This window comes from Topomyia yanbarensis, chromosome 3, assembly GCF_030247195.1.
Source record: "Topomyia yanbarensis strain Yona2022 chromosome 3, ASM3024719v1, whole genome shotgun sequence".
In the NCBI taxonomy this organism is placed as follows: domain Eukaryota; kingdom Metazoa; phylum Arthropoda; class Insecta; order Diptera; family Culicidae; genus Topomyia; species Topomyia yanbarensis.
In genome coordinates, this window is record NC_080672.1 from 318,994,025 (window position 1) to 319,016,489 (window position 22,465).

The 22,465-nt window shown below is 35.6% G+C and overlaps 1 protein-coding gene across 3 annotated transcripts in view; it reads left to right on the plus strand.

Annotated features, from left to right (window-relative positions):
• The first annotated feature begins 7,227 nt into the window (after positions 1-7,227).
• The window catches only part of LOC131691940 (LIM and SH3 domain protein Lasp), a 174,398-nt gene continuing 159,160 nt past the window's right edge, over positions 7,228-22,465 (plus strand). Inside the window, exons 1-2 of one of the 3 annotated variants that reach the window (XM_058978719.1) lie at positions 7,228-7,453; positions 7,680-7,989. In XM_058978719.1, coding sequence (XP_058834702.1) covers positions 7,921-7,989 — 69 coding nt within the window. In that variant the 5' untranslated portion in view covers positions 7,228-7,453; positions 7,680-7,920. Of the gene's footprint in view, positions 7,990-22,465 lie in introns of all 3 variants that reach the window. The other 2 variants (XM_058978717.1, XM_058978720.1) reach the window with 2 other exon arrangements.

Here is a 22,465-nt window from a genome sequence, read left to right on the forward strand (position 1 = left end):
CTATTTACAGTGGTTAAAGGTTACAGAATGGAGCTGAGTAATTCAGTGGCATAGCCAGAAATTTGGTTTGGGGGGGGGGGTTTGATGAAAATCATTGATTTTTCGAAAATGCTTAAATTTAATGTAGGTTAGATAAATTATTGAAAGTTCAGAAACAAAATTAGTCTCACAGATGCCTTTTATAATTTCTTTTATAATGTATCATTGAAGTCAAAGAACGCAAATGTAAAGTGCACTTTCAAAGTGGAATAAATGTTCAAAAACTTTTCTAACAGTCAAGATCGCATAATTTGGAAATCATCAACTTTGGAGGTTTAACAACGACAAAGAAGCTCTCCAACATAAAAAACGCATATTTTGATATCTTGGGAGTAATTATGGAAAAGTAACTCTTCAACAATAGTAAGAGAGATAGTGCCTTCAGCAAAGTTGTTGATTATGTCATCTTAAACAACTTTGTTGAAAATATTTAAGCTACATAAATGCAGTACATCGAGAAATAGAACTATATTTTGGAAATTTGCTTAAGGTCAGTTTTTCTCTCATAAAACTTTTTATTGTTAGCTTCAAAGACTACCTTGAATAGAATATGAATTATATTGTTTATACACAGCAGAAGAGATATATCAATTGCAGTAATATCAGAATAACTTGTTTAAAAGGTTTCTTTCACACATAGTCTAATACATTTCGATATCCTGAATACACAGAGTATTCAAGTGTACAACAAAATTAATTATGGAATGTCTTGAACAATTTTTTTCATTTTGATTATAGTTTTAGTTTTTTTTTTCATTTTGATTTTAGAGGCTTTAATCTTAACGTCTTTCGTCCTTTGTTTCAAGTTAGAAAAATTTCTAGCCTGATGTACGGGGGTGGGAAATCGAACCCGAGTGAGCTGCGTACAAGGCTATCGACTGACCAACTACACTATACCCGCTTCATTCAACAAAGTTGTTCGAAATAGCATTTCGAAAATTGCTGAAGACAATTAATATCGAACTAAATTTGTTTGAAGAGTAAATTCTTTATAATTACTTCTAGGAGGATTACCCTCAAAAATTACTTTATTAGAAGAGGTTCTGCTCAGTCAAAAAGGGCCAGTTGCGTGCCAACGGGGGGATATTTGCCAAGTCGGATGCGCTAATTGCCTTTCAATTTGCCAGCAAATTGCTGGCAATTAGGGGGCTATTTCAAATGCAACATTTAGGCGATTTGCCGCAGTTAATTTTTGGCCGCTCCACCCGCCCTTAAATCGCCCACGGAACGCGCCATTTAATCGCCCTTAATTGCCTAATATGAAAATTACAAATAATACTTATTTTCGGATTCATTATCTACTCACATGAACTTATCAATATACCAAACTGTAGAAAGAATCAATGGTGAAGTTGGTATTGCACCCCAAAACTTACCACAATCTGACGTTCATTAAGATTTTAGATCAGAGATCTTGTTCTACTATGCTTACACACGATTCCACAATTTCCCACATTCGTTTGGCTAAATTCGACGTTTCGACGCTGTTTTTTCACGTTCCTCAGGGAAAACTGATTACATGTTTTACATGTTTTTGTACTTACAAAATAGTTCGTTCTTTGTCTTTGAGTGTCGATGAATATCGTTAAGTATGACGTTGTGTTTTGCCTATTCTTCAGTAATACTAAACATCCAAAGTTAACAGTTTGGACATAATGTGATTCAATTCACCAACCCAAATAAACACCATTAATAGCCACTAACTTGAAATATATTGAATTTTTTCATTTCAAATCCTGCTTAGAGGCTATTTACATAATTAATATTACAACAAAAATCAAATGCTCACCGTTCCTGACCTGCTAGAGACAAACGAAAAATGTCATTCTTCATGATTTTCATTATAGTTTCTACAATATTATTGTCTTTGTTAATCACATCGAGTTTTTATCTCAACTGTACGCATTCTAAAAAAACTATTTTTTAGTAAATATTGAAATGTGTGCAATTTTTCTGTGAGCAAGTTTATAATGGCTCTCAAAAGTTTTTTATTCAAAACTATCTAGAATTTTTAAATATTAAAACAACACTTTGGATAGTTGAGTCGAATGTAGAAGCGCGATTTTGATGAAAAAACTGAATAGCTACCGCAATATGGTAAGAAGATATTTAAGTTTTTGTAACAACTTTTTGACATTTTTAGCGAACCATCCATATTTTAATTAAATTGTACCTTTTGTGTGTGATTTCCAACCTGGAGACAACTTGACAGATAGTGCTTGTTTCATATATGTACCAATGATTTGATGGTGGCGCTAGTAGTATACTTTCTCCATATGAGGACCACGAAACGAAATAGTTTCAAGAGAAAAGCGTGTTTCATTACATGTATTATGAACACCGTCAGTGCGACTAGAACAACATTTAGAAAAAGCGTATTCCAAAAGTGTGGATAAATAAAACTATTATAAAAGAATAAATTTATCCCTTACAGGAAACCGTCAGCAATGTCACATAAATTTTATTATAAATTTAGCTGGAAGTCGTTTTTGTAGCATCCGGCTCTCTTCCTTCCTAAAAATGTTTTGGTTTTCTGCACATACCTGAACTGTACAATGAATATCACATTCAGAATCATGGCCCGTTACAATTAGCCTAAACCAGTTAATTAGTAGGCGCCATTGCCTGTCTCGTCTGCAATTGTAGTGTGTGATTGTGACGGAGAGCCCTTCCGAGAACCTAGCTCCAGTAGTTTAATGTAATTTAAGAGTAAGTCTTTCAAGCAATTGTTTTTCATTATTTCAAGCGATGTAAGTTACTGCACCCAAAATCAGGCCGTAATACCTTTACGGCAATAAGAAATAAATAATCTAATAGCAAGACGGTCAATACTAAAACGACTCCAACAAAAAACTCCATAGACATTTGTCTGGATCTAAGCACCGAGTCTGGGCTTTGTTCAGGTCCGAAACTGATAAGGGGAAAAAGGGGATGGTCTAGATGCAGGAACTGGTGCGGGTGCTGAATGTCTTTTTAATAAAATTGTATATTAACAGACATTTGCCAATTATATTTCAGTCTCGATACCCCGTTTGACTTCGACGCGTACTCCATATTCAATACACAACAAAAAGATTTTCTTACTTTGGAGTAAATTCCAAAAATAAAAATATTTGATGGCCATTTTTGCATTGTAGGAATGTGTCGGCACACTTTTGTTTTTGGCTCACAACATTACTCCATTTGAACAATATATGGGAATAATCGTACCAACAGAAAGCTAGAGGCCTTAGCTAATAACTTATGAAAGAATTTTATTTATTCTGTCAACATGAAAAAAATTAATTACAATTCAGTAAAATGATAATTTTTTAACATTTTGAAATATGTCGGCACCCTAAGAAAATTGAAAAATGGAAAAATATGACTGAAAATCATCAAGATTCAAAGGGAATAGAAAATTTATTCATTTCAACTACCATTAAAGGCATTATGAACATCATTCTTCAGCAGAACCAAAATATGTGTATGTGAAAATCTGGTGCGAATATTACGCACTGTTAATGCACTGACGGATCGCATTCACTGCAATTGAGTGAGTTTCAGGCAGTCCATTTTTTACCAAATCTTCACCCCACCACTCCACCAAATTTTCTGGTCACAATATGGTATATACAATGCTGCCTAGCGGTGAAAACACGACCAGGTGGGCTTTCTTCATGTAAATGTAAAACGCTAAACCGGAAGTCGCTTTCTTGGTTTTCAGAATGGTGCCAAAGATTGATCTCTGGTATCTATTCGTATTCAATCTATTCGCCGAATGATTATATTTTTTGATAGTGCTTGAAAAGAGACTATTATCCGTATAGGTATTACACTGATCCGCAAAGATAATTTTTTTTTTTTTAATAAAATATGTAGTTAGGATAAGTTGGCGGTGATGTACGCGAGGTAAGTTGGCGGTAGGTATAAATTAGCACAATATAAGCATTAACAAAGCCACAATACACAGACCGAGGAAGAACATAAGTATTTCTAGTTCACATCAAATCATTATCAGATTCCCGCAACACTCGTACGGTGACTCCCGGAGCGAGAAGTCGATCTTTCCCGTCCGTGCAGTGTAGGGTGTTGAAGAACAGTGCTAATCCGCGTTCAAGGTTATCGTGTGCTTTCTTCGCCTCTTCGAGGTTCTAGACTTTTTTCGTCTTGTGTGAGTGTGCGCATTAACCGTTAGTCGACCAGCAGAGCAGTAACAATATTGCGTCTCTTGTGAGCAGCCCGGATAAGTATCGCTATTATATTACGTTCCCCTTCCTTGGTGCTCCTACTAACATGCACTAGGTAATAGGTCAGTGCAAAAATGGATTCCTCTGACAGTGGTTCACCTTAAGGTGAGATGGATATAGAAACAAAATCGGCTCCCCGGCTTAAGGTTTATCCATGCTCGTCCGCCAGGCTTTACGTGATCTTCTTCCGGGACAAAGACAAAAAGTGTTTGGAGATTTATCGAGTTCTGACGTAACGGTATTCGACCGTGAAAGAAATATCGTAAATGCGCTTTGATAAGCTTCGTGTGCTGGTAAATAGTTTAAATCAGGCAAATGATATTGCTGGCTGCAGGCCTTTTACGAACGAGTACAGAGTATATATACCAGCAGAACGGGTTGAAGTCTGTGTGGTCGTCTCCTATTCGAGTTTGAATTGCGCGGACATGGGTTGGCTGTTTTGAAGACTCCAGGCTCCAGCCAGTGAAGTTACTGGAGTGCAAACGTTTGCATTCAGTATCAGTTGCAGCTGACGGAAAGAGGACATATGTCAACTCAGACTCTTATCATGTGACCTTCGCAGGATCTACCTAACTACCTCCTCTTTGACAAGGTTCATCTACCTGTTCGCCTTTTTGTGACACGAGTCATGAGTTGTGCTAATTACAAACAATTGGGACATACAGCTTCCCATTGTAGCAATAAGGTTCGTTGTACGAAATTATGTGAACGATTCTCTTTCGACATATCCCGCGTACAAACAGCGCGAGAAGAAACTAAAGTGTTCCCTTTAGGGACGCTCTAAGCGATCTTTTGCAGAAATGCTAAAGATGCCAAAGATGGTTATTACGATACGAAACTTATTGTCTGGGAATGCGCCGAGTTTTGTTCTGCCAGATCTCAACTGTTGGATTCACTTAGGGTCCGATGGAGATCACCCAATGTCCCGGTTCGAGATGTATTGTCAAACCACGATCTCTCGAATACACCTTCATGAAAATCAACTGTATACAGATTTAACTGTCATTTTTGCTTTCTTATCATTCTCAGAAGTGCACTCTTCCGTCTATAGTGTACTCCAAGGCGACACGAAACATCTCGCTCGAATGAGCCAATAAAGACGAGACCTTGGGCCAGTCGTGATTTGAAGGATTTCGACAAGGCAGATTTCCTCATGATACAATGTCAGAAAGCATTTCTCAGTAGTAAAAGTGACAACTAGTGATCGCGTTTCTTTCAAAACTATATCTGAACGATTTCGCAATGTAATCGGAGGTATCCAGAAGCCTACCAAACTATATTGAAATTATAAATTCAAACCAGTTTTCAGTATGTCCAGGAAAATTGTGAAAAAATCAGATTAGCATGACTCCACGGAGATTTTCATTTTACCATTATTAGGCGGAACGTTTTCAATGCTCCTAACAGTCGTTGGGAGTCAGTAAAGGTCAGTCAGTAGAAAAGCTATAAAATATTGACAAATGTTTTTCATTGAAGTTGACAAAGAATATTGTTACATTGCTGCACCAAAAAATTAAAAAATCTCTTAGTCGATGGTCACATAGATGCCACTCAAGGAAGTTATTTAAGATAACTGTTCTCTGGTTTATTTATCAACATGCTATGTCGCATCATGTTTGTGTCCGTACGACAGTTTAATGTGTGTGGGTGTTGGTGATTTGGCACATCTAAAGTGTTGGTAGGTTAGAGACTCTGAAACTCACTATTATTCCATATATAATTAGGCAGCGAAGTCCATCCAAATGAAAGACATCGGAATGAAGAAATACTACTTTGCTTGTTGTTTATCAAAACTGGAGATTACTTTCGTTTACTCATAAAAAGGCGGAATTTTTCGTGAAAGCAAGAAATTTTTATTTAAGATGAGTAAAAAACCCACTAATTTGAAAATTTATCTCGAAAACTCGACGTAGGAGTTAGGTATTTTTTAGTTAAGTGGTTTCTGAATGGCAGGTAACACCGCAAATCATGTTTTTCCAGAGAAGTTCTACAAAACTCGTCACCGAGTCGTTTGTCGAGATTTTTGCATAAAAATATTACCGCGTGTTATTTAAATGATATACTATAATGTACAAAACTTTTGATCAATTCGCTTCACGCAATGTTCTAAAAAAAATCGCGAAAATGGTGTTTTTTTCAAGCTGAAATCGTTGCCCCCCTTAATGTCAGTTTCAGTTTAGAATTTTTGCCTTAAAGTTTGCACTGTTTGCACATCCAAAAAGATGGCAAAGAACACAGTTAAGTCCTTCTGACAGATCACACTAAACAGTATAAATTAATGAACTTTAGACTGATTTGAAATTAGCCCTTTGCTCCCTATAGTATTTTAAAAAAAAAATTAGAACAAAATCCAAATTTACTCCATTCAGCTAGTTACGCTGGCAATTTTGATAATATATTTTACACATTTATGCTTCGAAAAACTAATTGATTAACTTCCCTGACATGTATCAACAAATCTTCAGTTTTTTTAGTTTACATTGAATTCTTTCTGTTTTAAATATATTGATGCATGTATGAATTTTTTCAACAGTGCCATTCAATCCACACTATACGAACATTGGCTTCGGTTGGTTCCCTCGTCGGACTCACAAAGTTCCATTCATTCACAACACAACTACATCCATCCGCCGCATATGAATGAACATGGCTGGTACTACTGTACTGTGTCTGAAGCGGTTCGTATTGCATTGACTCTCGTAGCGGCTACCGTCCGTCTGCCTTCAGTTTGGTGCGTATTTTGCTCATTTTGCTACACGCACACCAATTCCCGTTAGTCCGCCGAGCTCAGAGAGGTGAGTGAACAGCGATTCTACTATGCCGTACGGCGGGTGGCATTTCGATTCATCGCACTGTCGCTGTTGTGTAAACATAAGCACCACACAAACACATTCGCATGCACCTACTTGACTACGCAGCATGGAAGGAGTGAGTATTTACCACCGATGCTATGAAGTTCTCCAGCAAATTCTCTCGCAACAATTGTGTTCAAGCAGTCGTTGCAGATAGACGTTACTCTACCGATCGTATGATTTTTTTTGTTACGGGTGATTTTCCTTTCAACTTCCAACAGTTTCGCAGTTATTTTCGGCCTGTTTATCACCGTTATCGTGACTACAAGAGCGGGTATTTTGTTCAATTTTTGAACCATTGAGTGAAACTAGACGGTTTACTTCGGGGAAAAGGTGAGCCTTTGAGTGTTTGGTCTAATCCGAGTTTTCGAATTCGGTGCAAGTGAATAGAATTTGATTAATTTAATGGTGGTTACTGGAAGCAGTCAAGGAATATTTCTTGCGTAGTGAATTTCTATGTACAAAGCGAACGGGCTTTTTGGTATCAAAATATTCGGCGTTTGACCATTTTTATTGCTGGCCAATCAGTGGTGAATCCTAAATTGTTTTTCTCATCAAGCGACAGCATTCGAGCGGATAAAGTGGATTACCGAAAGAGAAATTTTGTTCGTGAAGAAACAACAAAAAGTGGAAACGTAATCAAAAAAGAGGTGCTGATTTAGCTTTGTGAAGGTCTTTCGAGTGAATTTCTGTGGAGTGTTCAAGAATTTACTACTGTTGCTGCTGCTGGTTGGCTAGATCTGGATTGCGAGAGCGAGAGAACCTCCATCAACCAGCGGAGAAATTGCTAAGCTGTCAAAATGAATAAATCCTGTGCCCGGTGCCAGAAGGTGGTTTATCCCATCGAGGAGCTTAAGTGCTTGGATAAGGTTAGTGACTCTGTTTGCTGGCTGCATGCATGCTTGTACCATTAGTAATGGCCTATTGTACATTTTGGATTATTTTGCGATAAAAACACGGGTTCGATGTTGCCCACTGTTGATGTTCGGTGTTCATGTTTTTACGGCAACCTTACGGGAAACATTGGCACCAAGATGGAGGAGAATAATCTGTTGAATGTGTTGCAGTGCTGCCAGTATGAGCTACGTTGGAATCGGAATGAGCATCTCAAATGTCACTCGCGATCTGTTTGCCAAGAGATTCGAAGAATCAGTTTTGAGCATTTATTTTTGCAAAAGGCGTTAAACGCAAACAAAAACAAAGGAGTATTTCCTTTCGATAATGCGAAATTGTGCAATGTGCAAATGAGAAGCTCCATTAAATATTGTTTTGTTTATTTTCTCTTTCGATTATTACGGCGCCACCGTAAAATTTCAATATAAATTTTTCAAAAGGACTATTAGATTTCGTAAGCATGCCTTCGATTTACTACTATAAAGCGTAACGACGCAGATTAACGTGTATTTTTTATGAAATTCCTTTGTGCAGCTTTGAGCGAAGAACTTAATTGAATGTCGGATGAATATGACATCGATTGACATATTACGCAAAGAGTTAAAAATACGAGATTGCACAATGAAATATTTCGCAAACTTAGCTGAGAGTGGTGCATGGAATAATCGAAAGCTTAAACATGTTTATAAGTCAAGAGAGTTGCGTTTCGACTCTGTCTCTTCAGAATCTGACCCTTGGTTAAGGCACCAGACTTATTAAACATAAGGTTCGATATCACTATGTCTCATCAATAAACAGAACTTTTTCGCTCTTGGGACGTCGAAAATTGAAAATAGTTTTGGTAGCATGTAGCGTTTCCAATTTTAGACTAGCGTCAGTTTGGAGCCTTGGTCAAGGGCCAGATTCTGAAGAGATGAAGGCGACAGCACGATTAAATGAGTTATGGAACTTGCGTTTCGATTTCGTCTCATCAGAATCATTCTCTAACCTAGTGACAGGAGAAAGATAGCGCTGGATTGAGGCTAGCTCCAAAAACGAAAATACATTGTGTTTCTGCGCAAAGCTTAGCAAGCCAATGCATTATGCACTATGCTATATTTCTAGAAACACGATTAATTTCTTCATTGCGTCAAGTCAAATTTTCGAAATAAGCTTTATTGTTTGTGCTCTGCAGGGGAAAACCCCCTTAAACGTAGTTTGAGAATCCAGAATTGATCTCGGATTCTTCGCGTGGCTGATGCGCTCAGTTTCCAGCGAACGGTAGTTTAAATAAATCGAATCTTTTGTGGAAATGAGATCACCAAGCACTTCTTTGAGTGGGGTGGATCGCACTACACTAATCAGTAAAGACTTGAAGCTGACGTTGGAGAAGTTTACCATCTTCAATTGAACGAACACATCTTGAGATCATCCACGAAGGACTGTGGCGAGGCCTTCTATCGCTATGTACGTCATTGAAGTACAGAACTAAATTCAAACGTCCCAAGTGGCTTCCTTGTGGTATTTCTGACGCAGGAGTAAATGCTTTTCAATCTCCTATGACAACCACTGTATCTCGATCGGTGAGGTTGGAACCCTTGTAAACAGCGATATCGTAGTTCGCCTTACCAAAAGCAGCAGGTAATTCTGTGTAAACGACGTTGGTTTGAGCGCGACATTCCATACGTAGGATGTGGAACACAGCAGGTTAGACACTTCGTCCATACACGAAGCCATGTTGATCGTTACTCAGGTATACCTTGCTGTGACCCTGAAGAGGCTCCATTAAACCACTAGCTCAAACAACTTCGAGACGGCAGTCATTTCCGCGATTGTTATTGACGCCTACCTGCTGTCCCTTTTCTTGAACTGGGAGCATGTTCGCGGATATCCAGCAAGATGTTGAAAACGCCTCTAGCAATAGATGCTTGAAAGCTGTGCAGAAACAGCGTTACCAGAACATCGATGAGCCGTTTCTGAATAACTAAAGGGAAACCGTCGGGTCCCGTATTAAAAGTCAATTTGTGTTGAGAGGATGGTCTGGTAATCATCGTTTGCATTGATATCGATAGTACTCAAAGTATTCTTGGTAAGTGGAGCTCTGGTAGCAGTGATTTGTTCAATATCTCATCTGCCAAAACATTCGCGAATTTCTTCGGAAGAAGTTCACATATGCCTTCTTGTGTGGTAGCTAGGTTGCCAATTCCTGGAAAACCATACTTTTAGAATGTACCCTTTCCCAGTAAAGCATAATCCAGAATGAACAAGTTCGCAGAAATAACCATTTTCCAGAATTTTTTGGTAATATGGAACATGTAGCCATATTGCTTTAAATTGGGAAGTTTTTTGGTGAAAATCGATCGCCATATTCAGAATATTTATCATCTTCCTCCCTTCGTAGAGTGCTCTGCTAGCAGGAATATAACCATACATATGGTATTAATTTAGGAATTTAGTACTGGTGTGTATTTTGGAAGCCCCTAATGTAGACGCTCAGTTGCTTATAAATTATGAAATCTAAAATAAAATAGTTAAACTGCTAAGTATTGTCCCATATGCATGAATTCACCAACTGAAGTGTCGTATAGTTGCTGAGGATCAGTCGTCGAAAGTGGCCCCTCGCAAGCAAACCTGAGATCCACTTGCATATCTAGTTTACTCAAACATAGGGGTTGATTTCTTTTTTTGAAATTAGTATTAAAATGCACACGAAATACCACTAAGAATTTATTGTTGAATGTATTTTCATACCTTTTGCCAATTGGTGCTTGCACTACACGACTGTTATATACCATATAATGTCTCAACTCATGGCATACGGCATTAAACCAAACGTCTCATTTAAAAGTTGATTTAATGTTTAATGTGTTGTTTTACAATACATTTTATAAAATGTGTTACATTCTATAAATTTTTTTCCTTCTTTTAAACATGAGGTGTTCTTTTGAGGTTCATTTTTGAAACATTTGTTTTTATACATTTTTAATAATAAGCAATGCATATTTACAGACTTTTAGGGCAGTGATTAGGATCAAATCTGCCTTTTATGTTTCGTTCAAAGAGATTTTTAACATTAGGGTTATTCGCCTCTTTTCTGGGTCAGAAAAAGACCTGTATAAGCCTATGTTTAGCGTTGGAAATTGAACCAAGGTGAACTGCGCACAATGCAATCGCTTTAATAATTACTACATTACATTTCATTGATTATACAGTGTAGACCCGTTTTTATCAGCCCTTTGTTTTTGGATATTTCGGATCTCTAAAATAAGAAATTCAATTAGTAAGGGACTGAAAAATGAAGTATGAATTAATAAGTTACTTTGCACTCGTCCGGACATGCCGTAGACTCAGGTGATTCGCGTCTCTAATGCCAAATGATCCTGACTCCTGCGGTAGCAGACAAAGGGTTAAGTCGCCGGTAAACTCTAAGCCTGTTCATATGACCCTTTCCAAGCTTTTATAAAACTTTCTTCCTTCAACCCCTTGCTCTCCCTTGAGTACTATGGCTCTTTATATTGAAAAATAGATGATTGTAAAATCTGTGGAACGAGAAGTCACTATATTCGAGGTTACTTTTATTTGAAGAGTATGAATACTGCAGATTATTTAAACATTAACCCTCAAAAAGGCAAGCTAAAATTGTGACCTCAAGAAGCATCGCTCCTATGATCCAATTAAACAAGTCTCTTTTTTGTTATTTTTTCAGAGAGAGAGAGTGGAAAGCCCGAAAACGCTCGATCATTCGTATTTCAAATTATAAGCTCTTTGAAACTAGAGAACGTTAACTAGCCGGACCTCTGAGACCCTTTGCTGTTTTGAGGGTTAATACAAATAATAAATGCTATCCATTGACGTCATGCAGATAATAAAATGAGGAAGTGGCAAATCATGAGAAAAATGAAACCGCATAAGGAAATGCTGAAAAAAACATTTTTATTTAACAGCTGTGTTTGGTTTTGTACTTGCAAATGACTTCTTCGGTGTCCTCGTCGTCGCCAGAATGTGGAATTGAAGTTGTGCATTCCAGCTGACGCGATTGCTTAGCTGTGCGAAGATCACCTTTGCGATTCGGAGCATATTTTTGTGATTCCTTTTCCTTTTTTTCGATCTTGTTTTTTTTCAATTATCTACTTCAGGAACACCTTAAATTATTGTATTGTTAACTTACGCGAAATATCTTTCCACTTTCCTTTCGTACGAGCTCGTAATGCTTCGAACGGAACCTTGAATTGTTTAGAGGCTGATCGAATACTAACGCCATCTTGAACAGATGCAATTGCCTTCTTTATGTACTTTTCACTTCGTTGTGGTGTTTTTCGCACGAAATTACGCACAATTTTGCTGTCAAAGTAATTCAAATTTACATTTTCTATAGTGCCTCCAAACGGCTGACCTATCGCGCCCCCAAGCGTATGTTTCATGGTGATGTCCATATTTTTTTCGAACACAAAGATATCGAAAAACCAAAATGAAATTATGCATAAATCTTTACCAAAAACCAAAATGAAATTATGCATAAATCTTTACGTAAGAATAATTTTACTTGACATTTTTTTACGTTGATTAAAAGTACTGTACTGAAGACGAAAGACAATGCGTTTTCGCCGAACAACACACGTAAACATAAACGAGGCCGTAACTAATACAGCTGATCCACAGTAACAGCCGAAATGACAATCGTCTACGATGTTGTTTACCGTGTATCTAATTCACGTAACATCCCTAGCAACAATTAAGGTTCCAAAGCGCTCTTGAGGCCTTTCTTAAAACTTGGAATGCACTTGTAGTGTGCTATAAAACTAGAAATGCTGCTTGGGATGTGCGAGCTCCAAAATAACATAGCAAAAATAATGCCCTATACCTATTGTATCACCATACCTATTTTGATCCCGTTCTACTCTAATATTTGGCAAGATTCTGAAATCATGAACATAAATCACACTACTTGTGACTGAAATATCAAAAATCGTTGCTACGATCCTGACTCATGAGCACAAATTGCTCTACTTGTGGCTAAATTACGGAAATCGTGACTAAGATCCTGAAATTATAAACATAAATCACACTACTCTGTCAATAAAATGCGATACAAAACTCGTGAATAAAATATCACGATTACGTGCATATAAATTACGAAACTCATGACCAATCGTCGCTGTTGTGCTATCTTATGACAAGCGCCATTTTGCACATTTCGAGAAAAACGATTTTTAAAGTTTGAGATTGAATATCTTGAAACTTATAAATGGTATAAACAATTCAAAGAAGACAAATGATGCTTCTATCTATTCTGCATTAATCTCTTAAATATTACGAAAATCGGTTAACTACATTGCGAGTTTCTTTAAAAATGTAAACAAAAGTCGGTCTCACACGTGTCATAGGTGTGTATTGATGACAAAATTTGTATGGCGTGTCATAATCGTGCATGGAAAATTATCCATAGAAAAAAATCATCAATTATTAACTTTTATTCATATCTTTGGCTTCATTTGGTCTATAAACAATCGGTGAGATGGATTTTGAAGGAAATGAGTCAGGGAATCTATAAAAAATAGTTATTTTTGGTTACAGTGTTGCCAAACATGCTATATTTCCAGTTTAAAACTTAAATTGCATTTTTCTCACAGATCGTGCATTTTTGTTTCGAAAATGAAAATTCCATTGTGTTTATCAGATAGTTTTACATATAAAAACATCTCATACATAAAGATAATTAGAGCCAATCCCCAGACACAGTCATTTGAAGCAAAAAATTAAAAATTTCTCAGCACGTTTCTCGCTATATCTCAGTAACCAAGAAGAATATCAAAATTCTGTAAACGCCACTTTGTAGAGATTTTTTAGACAAGTAATGTGGCATATCTAACTCAGTTTACCCCAAAATGGCGTTTGTCATAAGATAGCACAACAGCGACGCAATGTCATAATAGCATGGAACATAAGTCGCGCTACTTTGCTAGTAAAATTCGCTAGTAAACTTATGAATAACCCTGATTCCTTTCTATTTGCATAACGGATCTAATGTGTATATGAGCCATATTTGAGGTTATGTAGATCACGACTGGCGTGCCCCAATTTACGTAGTCTTAACTATAGCTCATCTACACATTAGATTCTTTTAGCAAACAGAAAGGAAGTTATGGTCACAATGCTGCACAACTTTGTAAAACATACGCGTTGCACAACACTAAACATATGAATAAAATATCGCAATAACCTAATGGGAAATTACATAAAAATCGCGTCAAATTTCCTGGAATTATGTACATTGTTGAAATGTCTTTTAGTTGATATACCACCATTAGGGCATCGCAAAAAATTTTTTTTTGAGTTATTAAAAGCCCTCCCTCTCACATTGTAACAAATGTCAAAGTAAGCTCAGATGCCAAATTTCACACAATTTGGACAATTTTAGACTCCCGCCCACTTCGCTTGAAATTTGAAATTGGTGCTATGGGACCATCCATAAATGACGTAGCATTACATGGGGGAGGGGGGAGTTTTGTAATTTGTGATGATGTGTGACGACAGGGGGTTAGGGGGTCATATCATGTTACGTAGCTTTTTAAAGGGAATAGGGGTTGACCTGATGTCACGACAATTTTACCAGTTTCATCTAACTGACATTGTTTTTTTTTACGGGGACAAGGGGAAGGGTAGGGTTACCGTTAAGCTACGTAATTATTAGGGAGGGGGGGGGGGGGGTTTATTTAGAGGTTTGTGAAGAAATGCTACGATAGGGGAGGGGAGTGTTAAAAATCATTCAAAAAATGCTACGTCATTTATGGAGGATCCCAATGGGAAAATATAGAGGGAAAATATATTAAATTCTATGGCTTTTGAAGTAGCAATCAAAAAATTACAATTTATACCTCTTTACAAAGGAAATAACCTTAGCATTTGAATGGAAATACGGGAAAGTAGGGTACTGGGTCATTTTGGCCCCAAGATCCCCTATTTTTAATAATTTTTCTGCTTCGTGATGGACATCGCACATATTTTGCTGTTTTCCTAATGTGAAAAAATCTCAGAAATCGAACGAAATCTTTTTGACTTTTGTCCGAATACGAGAAGTTTGGGTTATAGGGCCTTCTGTCATTCATATTAAATTTTATCATTTTCTCGTGCATATACAGTAATGTTTCGATTATATCACGGTCGGTCTGTGTTTTAGCGTGATAAATTTGAAGCGCGATATATTCAAAACAAAACAAAAAATTACATTCAAGGATTAACCCATGTATTTCAATAAACAAAAAGTAATAAAAAGTTAAAGTTAATCAAAAAGAATAAATCATAGTAGGGTAATGAGCCTACTTTTTTCATGTTTCTTTTATCACACTGCCCATTTGAAGCCGTTGTTTAGAGCAGCGTCTGTCATCTTTGTTCAACGCGTTGCACAGAGAAGTAACTGGGTTCGAATCCTGGTCAAAACTATTTATTGCGGCTATTGCTGTGAATATGAACTACAAATAGAAAATAAAAAATATATAGCATAGAAAATAACTGGTTTTTGAGACTATTTGGCATCTATCCACTTACCAGTGCAGGGGTCAATTTTCTAGATCCTTCCGAATACTAGTATTTTCGAGGTGATCTTTATGAATACATTTGTTTTTCTTGCTGCATGAACAGTTGGTCAGTGGAAAAATAAGAAAAAAAGGGATACCTGTGCACATATTCCTGTGTTTTTAAAGCTGGTCCAATAAACAGCAACACTACTATTTTCGATTATTTTTATGCGGAGGTTATACAAATAGTTGTGTTCAATTACGTTTGTTATAATATTGTTTTATTTAATACAGTCATCATCATTTGAAAGCAATTTTGCTGGATATATAATAAACAATGAATAAAACCCCTAAAATATAACCATTTTGCATCCATGCAAAAATTCTTTGGCAATTTTTGGCATACTCCTAATTTTGCAACAATATGCAGTATGCTTTTAGGTATTTAAAAAAATATAACTAAATAAAAAAAAATTTTTTTGGTTATTGGCCAAGATTTTGTTCTAGTTACTCCTCTGTTGGGTCAAACGATATGGCATAAGCGGATAATTTTTCCCCATACGTTTCATAAAGTTGTTGAACCTCCCAAAGCTAAACTTGAAGGAATCTGGCACGTTAAGGTTTTGGACAAATATCATGACTATTAAAATCAGTGTATTCGAAGAAGCTACGATTCAGTTCCCGTTGTTTCAACATCCATAGAAATAGTCCCATCTCCAATTGTTGATGTTGTCCTTTCAAAAGAAAAGGTAATCAATTCAAGAGAAAATGCATGTCTCGGCATACCTACCATATCGTGCATATTTTGGTTTTCTCATTATTTTGTTAGATTTTCCTGCGGATAACTAACAATTAACCGAATAAAAAAGAAGTCCATTTGTTTACCTAGTACACCAGACGGCCCCTCAAGGACAAGGCAAATAGGAGTTTAAAACTAAAATTGGAATCGGCCGAAAGATATTTCGGCACTCCTAGACATTGCAACAACGTTTTTGGTAAAATATGATTTCAAGATAATTCACGTTTAAAGTTTCGCACCACGCCCTCCGTTCATGTAAAGGGACAATATTAACAGCGCTATAACTTTGCTTCCACTGCTTACACCTCTATAAAAATTTCAGATTCTTTCTTAAGAATCTATACTTAAAGATAAAAAATAAAAATGCTCGACTTTTTGATCGACCTCATCATATATAAACCCTTAACGAAATAGTCCGATACCCAATAATAGGCTCATTACCCTACATGTAAATAAGCAAATCAATTGTAAAAAAATCCTAAAAGTGCCAGGACACAACATGTGGCTTAATTGGATCAAAACGTACTGTGCCTTGTCTGTTTTTCAAAAAGCGTTATATAATCGAGACAAAACCGTGATATAATCGAGGGTGATATAAACGAGTATTGATATAAACGCATAGTGATATAATCGAAACATTACTGTATTTCTATTATTATTCAATCAATTTTCATAAAATGTAACTTGTTGAACGTGAAAAATTCTTAGGAATAGAAAAATAGATTTGTTAGCGGTAAAAATTAGAAACATTAGTGTTTTTGACATTAACTCTATAAATCACATTTTTTTCATTAAATGTCCTAATATCTCAACTTCCCGTATTTTTCCAGGAATTAAACAAGGTACAATTCCGTTCGATTTCTGAGATTTTTTCACATAAAAACTGCTAAATATGTATGATTTGCATCACGAAACAGAAAAATTATTAAAAATGGGGGATCTTGGGGCCAAAATGACCCAGTACTCCACTTTCACGTATTTTTCTAGGAACAAAGATGTATCCATTAAATACTAAGGTTATTTCCTTTAAAAAGAGGTATAAATTGTAATTTTCTGATCGGTATAGCATTTAGTATATTTTTCCTTCATATTTTCCCATAGCACCAATTTCAAAAATTTCAAGCGATGTGGGCGGGAGTCTAAAATTGTCCAAATGATGTGAAATTTGGCATCTGGTCAAGGCTCCGAAAATGGCAACCACAGGCGAAATTTTTTTTTATCACATTTTGCGTCAAACTGTTTGTTTTCCGTGTGTATATAACCTCTAATATTCAAAAATGTGAATGGTGAGCCCAGAAAAAAATTGCATGTCTGTCATTTATAAAAGTTTGTTGATGCTACTTGCATGACCTGAAAATGACGTAAAGTCCGTAAGGAGATAAAAATGTACACAAAATCCATATTTTCAACTTTTTGACTGGAACCACATTTTCCCATCGTAGTCTAAATTAAATTTGATGATATTGCTTGAAAAATTGAGATGAATATGGATAAATGCTTATTTTCAATTGTGAAGTAATGGAAACCATATAACTTGTAACGTGACAGATCAAAAATTCGAAAAAGTTTTGTGGTCCATCTAAAAGCATGCATACAATGTCTAACCTATATTTTTTATTACTACTTTGAGTCTACTTTTTGAAATTGTATTGTGAAAACCTTAAAGTTTTATTCATTTTTGAGAAAACACAGTTGATCTCATGTAATGTGACAGATGTTTTCTGCTGTGAAGCAATTCCATCAAGTTTGATTCAATTGCGTCAAAAATGGTGACCATCTTCGATTCTGATGAAACCTTTTGACGTTTCATCTTTATGGGAGACTAAGTATTTTGCATTAATAAACAAACAATTTTGATTCAAGGGTAATATTTAAAAAGGGCGTATCAGATCTTGAATGCACTACTTTCAAAATATATTGTTCGAAAATCGCCATTGCTGCAGCAAAACTATATGATAGCGAGTATGATAGGGAATCAATTCTTCTGTGTGAATATTTTTTTGGTGAATTTTTTCAATAAGAAAACAAAAATTGTCAAAAAATATAATTACAGAAAAACAATGATTTTTAACGAAAACCTAAAAACTGAAGAAACTGTAATTACGTTATTAGGAAGTTATTAGTAAGGAAGCATTTTTGACTTCAAGTATGCTTCTAAATTTCTTAGTATTTGCAAGTCATAAATATAATTTTCTTATACAATACTAATACTAAATATAATTTCAAAACAAAATGCTCTTAAGAAAAACTTTCCGAAATATTTTGATTTTTTTCTTCAACAAAAATATCTAGTAGTAAAAATACGCCCTTTTAATAAATAACTCACGGATAGCAAACGCAAAAACATAACACGTTTAAAATTTTATTGCAAATAAAAAATGTTTAAAATATAATTGCATTGTGGAGAAAATAACAATAAAAGGTTTTAACATAGTTCAAAAATAATTTTAATTGTTAAATTTTAATTTTTTATTTCAATTTATTTTTTTTTCTTTAAATAATTTAGTTATAGAATGGATTTCAAAATGGTTTTACATTTCTTATAAAAGAAATGTATAGAATTCGCTCAAACTTTCAAGATTTTTTCCGAGGCCCGGAGGGCCGAGTCTTATATACCAATCGACTCAGCTCGACGATTTGGGACAATGTCTGTGTGTGTGTGTGTGTGTCTGTGTGTGTGTGTATGTAACGGACAAATTCTCATTCGTGTTTCTCAGCAATGGCTGAACCGATCTTATCCAAACCAATTTTAAATGAAAGAACTAAAAAACAGTATGAACGCTATTAATTTGTTTTTGATTCTGATGTTTAGTTTTCAAGATATGAATGTTTGAATGCGTAAAAATGGCGTTTTTTGCAGTTTTTTTGAATTATCTGCCGAAATTGACAACATAGATTAACAATTTATATATTTTTAGATAGCTTCAACGAATACCTTTCGAACAAGCTATAGATTGTTGAAATCGGACTATTATCAAAAGAGATATTTAACATTAAATGCGGACGAAAGATTTTTATCATTTCCCATTGCCAGAAATATGACCAAAAACATGTAATCTATTTTTAACGCCGAAACGGCTTATTTTAGGTCAATAGTATCTTCGGTGAATTTAATGGAGGCAATATGCCCTTTCTTTTGGTATTGCGCTTTTGCTGATTAATCCCCCTATGAGTGAGATATTTTCATAAATTTTCTTGGAAGTGATTATATCAAAATGATGTCTTCAGCAAATTTGTAGCTCTTACTTTTGCGAATAACTTTACTGAAGACTTCAAAGATCTATTTTGAATACTTTAAAAGTTATGGCTTGTTGTTTGTGGATTACTCTTTGTCGCCTATTTATTGTTCAATATAGTAATAATCCATTGCAATAAGCCAAACATTATTTCGATAAAACGAATTTTGTATTTCATTTTACTATCTACAACCGCTAGAAATAATCACCGACCACTTCCAAGTTGTCTGGAAGGAACTTGATAACTTATCAGTGCAAAAATGTTCATTTGTGCGAACTTTCTGACTGCAATTTTTCTAACTCATGACCATCGGATCGATCTGAAACATATCGGAAAATGAAAAGCGAAATAAATAACTCCAAGCAACGGCGTAGCCAAGAGAAGGTTTTGGGGTTTAACACCATACAACGCCCCCCCCCCCCCCCGCCACCACACCCACAAAAAAATTGGATTGAAGTTGAAAATTTATTGATGCAGATTGATTTAATTCAATATTACAATAACAATTATCTGATCCGTGCATTGATATCCTGTTGTTGTAAACATAATGAGGACTTTTGACAAATTGTCGGAATGGGGTCCTGATATGTAACTGATCTATTGGTCTTGATTTCACAGTTGTCTAATTGCATCAATATCAAAATCCTGCCTGAAAACATTCCAATAGAAAATTCCAGAGTTCTGTAATCAATCATAATCCTCAGATTTCTTTTCAAATTGAGCTCGTTTTTGTAGAGATGTACTGTAATAAGGGTCTTTATTTAATTGGAAGCGAAGTTAAAATTGATTTAATGTCTATGAAACATAGAACTGCGCACCAAAAAATGCATAACTTTCAACATTTGCAAAAATGTTTTTGCCTTTCTCATTCACCCTAAAATTCGTCAATCTAATCCCGACCGGGAGGGCCGAGTGTCATATGCCAATCGACCCAGTTCGTCGAGATCGGAAAATGTCTGTGTGTGTATGTATGTGGGTGTATGTGGAAAAAAAATGTGACCTCTATTAATCAGAGATGGCTGGATCGATTTGCACAAAGTTAGTCTCAAATGAAAGGTACAACCTTCCCATCGGCTGCAATTGATTTTTTTATTGATTGGACTTTCGGTTCCGGAGTTACGAGTTGAAGAGTGCAATCACACAGCAAATTCCCATATAAACTGAAATGAAAAATTTTCAAAATCAAATTTGTATTTTTGATGCCAAATGACTTTATAATGCATGAAACATCGAGATTTGATGTAAACTCGAAAAAAATAATGTTTGACAAAAATTGATTTTTTTGGACTTTGGTACATTTTTGCCTTTCTCATATAGAAAGGTTATGCAATCACTCTAAAAATCGTCAATCATACCGGCCCGGAGGGAGTATGCAGTGAGGGGTTGCTACTTTAAAATTAAAACTAGTTTAAAATTTCTTAACAAGTTGAAAATTTTCGGCAGGACCCGTACTTCCCGGATCTTACTATGTGATACTGAAACATCGCTTGAAACCAGCGGCGGTCAAGCGATGTTTCAGTATCACATAGTATCTCAAGATCGTGGCTGTCGATCCATTGTACGTATGTGCAAATCGTACTGAACATGTAATATTCATTTCCACCATTGTATTGAACATAACCCGCCATGGAATCGTAGTCTGAACAAATGAGAAAAGCACAATTGCACCACTAGGTGGATAAAAACAGGTTTTTATTTTGGGAATGCGTCGAGTTGAGACGAAAACGTAATATGATTAATATCGAGGATAACACTTTCCGAATGTAGAGAGAAATTTATGAGAAATGACGATTTCCATTCGACTCCAGCAGGTCCTGATCGATTTGATGAGAATTTGATTTTTGTTGTATGGCCAATTATATGTATAGATCAAATGTTCAAAAACAGTAATTTAAGGTCAAGATAACATCATTTTGAAACCGCCAATTTCGGAAGTTTAGTATCTTCGATGAGTTTTACAAACGTTAAACAGCGCATCATTTGATAAAATAATTTTGACGGTATATCGTCCAAGAAGTATTTATGGTGAATTTTCTCAGGTTAATATTCATGACTACAATAAAGTCTTAACAAATTCGCTAAAAACACGAACTCTGTTACTATTTTCTGAAAAATTAATTCTGCATAATTTTAAAACTTCAAAAATTGCGGTTTCGGAAAAATGCCGTTTGGACAGTAAGATCGATTTTCACCAAACCCCCAACAATTGTAAAATTGGTATTGTAAAAAAACGCAAGGGCGATACTTCAATGCTGATAGGGACCGAAAAAGTAAACAATCGTCAAAGGGGCGATACTATCATTTTGTCAATTTCAATGGCAAACACAAATTTTAATTTAATTATTTCAAATACCTCATGAAGTTTTGGGTTTCGATCACTGAATCATGCAATCTAGGATGTAAAAAACACAATAGTTCTTAAATAGGAAATAAAACCAAGTCTGGAAATATTCACTGTTGATTTTCTTTGAATGGTGTCACTGCTAGTATCGCTTTTTTCCAGAAAAAGCGTTGATTTTTAGGTCTCAGTCGTATTGGAAATTTGAGTAAAGTATAAACTTTATTTCGATTCAAAAACAAAAATCGATTTTTTGGCTCAGTACAATATACATAACCCCTTTAAGAAAATTCAGTTCTCCCACCACAATGCATTGATTGAGGAATTTAGATATTTTATTAACAGAGCATTAGCAATAATTTGTTTGTATGTCTATTTTATGGGCCATTTTTTCGCTTTTCCATTGATTTGGTTTGAGATTTCTAGCACTGATGTTGTCCTATGCTGATGTGAGCGATTCTCTGAGTCCTGCCACTATCCCATGTAGTATGTGTTATCAAAAACATCGCGAAGCATCAAGTTCTAAATGTTCTCAAACGATATAATATCCGAAGAGAGTGATAAGAGTTATAAGAAATGTCTCA